This window comes from Vanacampus margaritifer, chromosome 20 (genome assembly GCF_051991255.1).
Source record: "Vanacampus margaritifer isolate UIUO_Vmar chromosome 20, RoL_Vmar_1.0, whole genome shotgun sequence".
In the NCBI taxonomy this organism is placed as follows: domain Eukaryota; kingdom Metazoa; phylum Chordata; class Actinopteri; order Syngnathiformes; family Syngnathidae; genus Vanacampus; species Vanacampus margaritifer.
The window spans coordinates 1,158,562-1,160,000 of NC_135451.1; the positions used below are offsets into that span (position 1 = coordinate 1,158,562).

Here is a 1,439-nt window from a genome sequence, read left to right on the forward strand (position 1 = left end):
GATGATTTGAAACACCTGGGTTGGAGGCAGGAGACACCGAAAGCATGCAGGACTGCGGCTCTCTAGGACCGAATGTGCCTATCCCTGACGTAGGGCATCAGTCACCCTAGTCAATTATTCTGTTCATATACTAAGCATCTTTCTGAGGATTCACACAGATCCTAGCATGCTGATCTTTTGAATCTCTGTCATTGTAGCTCTCTCTGATACTTTCCTGATGTTTTTTACCATATCCTTCTTCACTGTACCAAGTGCACCAACAACTACAGGGATTATTACAGGTTTCATATGCCACATTCTCTGTATTTCTAGTTCTAGGTCTTTGTACTTGCTTTTCTTTTCCATTTCTTTCAGTTTGTATTATTATTATTATTATCCATCCATCCATCCATTTTCTTGGCCGCTTTTCCTCACAAGGGTCGCGGGGGTGCTGGAGCCTATCCCAGCTGGCTTCGGGTAGGAGGTGGGGTACACCCTGAACTGGTTGCCAGCCAATCGCAGGGCACACAGAGACGAACAACCACACTCACAATCACACTTAGGGACAATTTGGAGTGTTCAATTAACCTGCCATGCATGTCTTTGGAATGTGGGAGGAAACCGGAGTACCCGGTGAAAACCCACGCAAGCACGGGGAGAACGGGGATTATTATTATTATTATTATTATTATTATTATTATTATTATTATTATTAGCTTTTATCCAGTGTGTAACTGAAACTAACGAGTTGATGCGCGTTTTACATCATACAAATCTATACCATCACTTCCTGATTATGAGGGTGCATCGCTCTTATTTTGAGGTGTATCTCACCACTTCCTGTCTGACACTTCCTTTCTGACAGTGCAAGTGTTCGGTCCATCGATATTATCATATGAAGACTAGATGCCTGTGTCCACACATGAAGGGACTAAACACGGACAACCCATTCATATGTAAGTCCGTGCGTGCTGCCGAGAGTGACGTCATGCAGCCGAAAAATTCGGCATTCGGGGGAGCCAGCCCTGTGAATTTGGACCACTAATCTGTATATAGTACTGAATAGCCGATAGCCCATACACGCCCGTGCAAGCCGTTGAAGCCACAGGGCGGCCATCTTCTTCCTCCCATCTCGCGAGCAGACTACTTACTATACGTATATGAAAAGATTATACATATAAAGCTCGTAGGTTCTTAGTGGAGGGACGGGGGTGTTTTTAAAAATTTTTTTGCGTGGTGGTCACTATTTTTTTAAACAAGTGCACTGTATGTGCTGCTTTGAAGACCCCCTTTTTCTTTTATCGCTCAGTTGCTTAGACCCCAATATTAGATTTTAAATGCATCTTTTGTTGAATTACCTTTATAATTCTTTGATATATATGTTTCCTCCTGTAGGCTAAACATAATTAAGAATATAATTTATACATGTATTTATGGCAGGCTGTAAAATGTCTGAAGTT

General features: G+C 42.3%; 1 protein-coding gene across 1 annotated transcript in view; it reads left to right on the top strand.

Annotated features, from left to right (window-relative positions):
- The first annotated feature begins 809 nt into the window (after positions 1–809).
- The window catches only part of alg14 (ALG14 UDP-N-acetylglucosaminyltransferase subunit), a 22,631-nt gene continuing 22,001 nt past the window's right edge, over positions 810–1,439 (top strand). Inside the window, exon 1 of the mRNA XM_077555122.1 lies at positions 810–935. Within this exon, the coding sequence (XP_077411248.1) occupies positions 875–935 (61 nt within the window). The 5' untranslated portion in view covers positions 810–874. The remainder of the gene's footprint in view (positions 936–1,439) is intronic.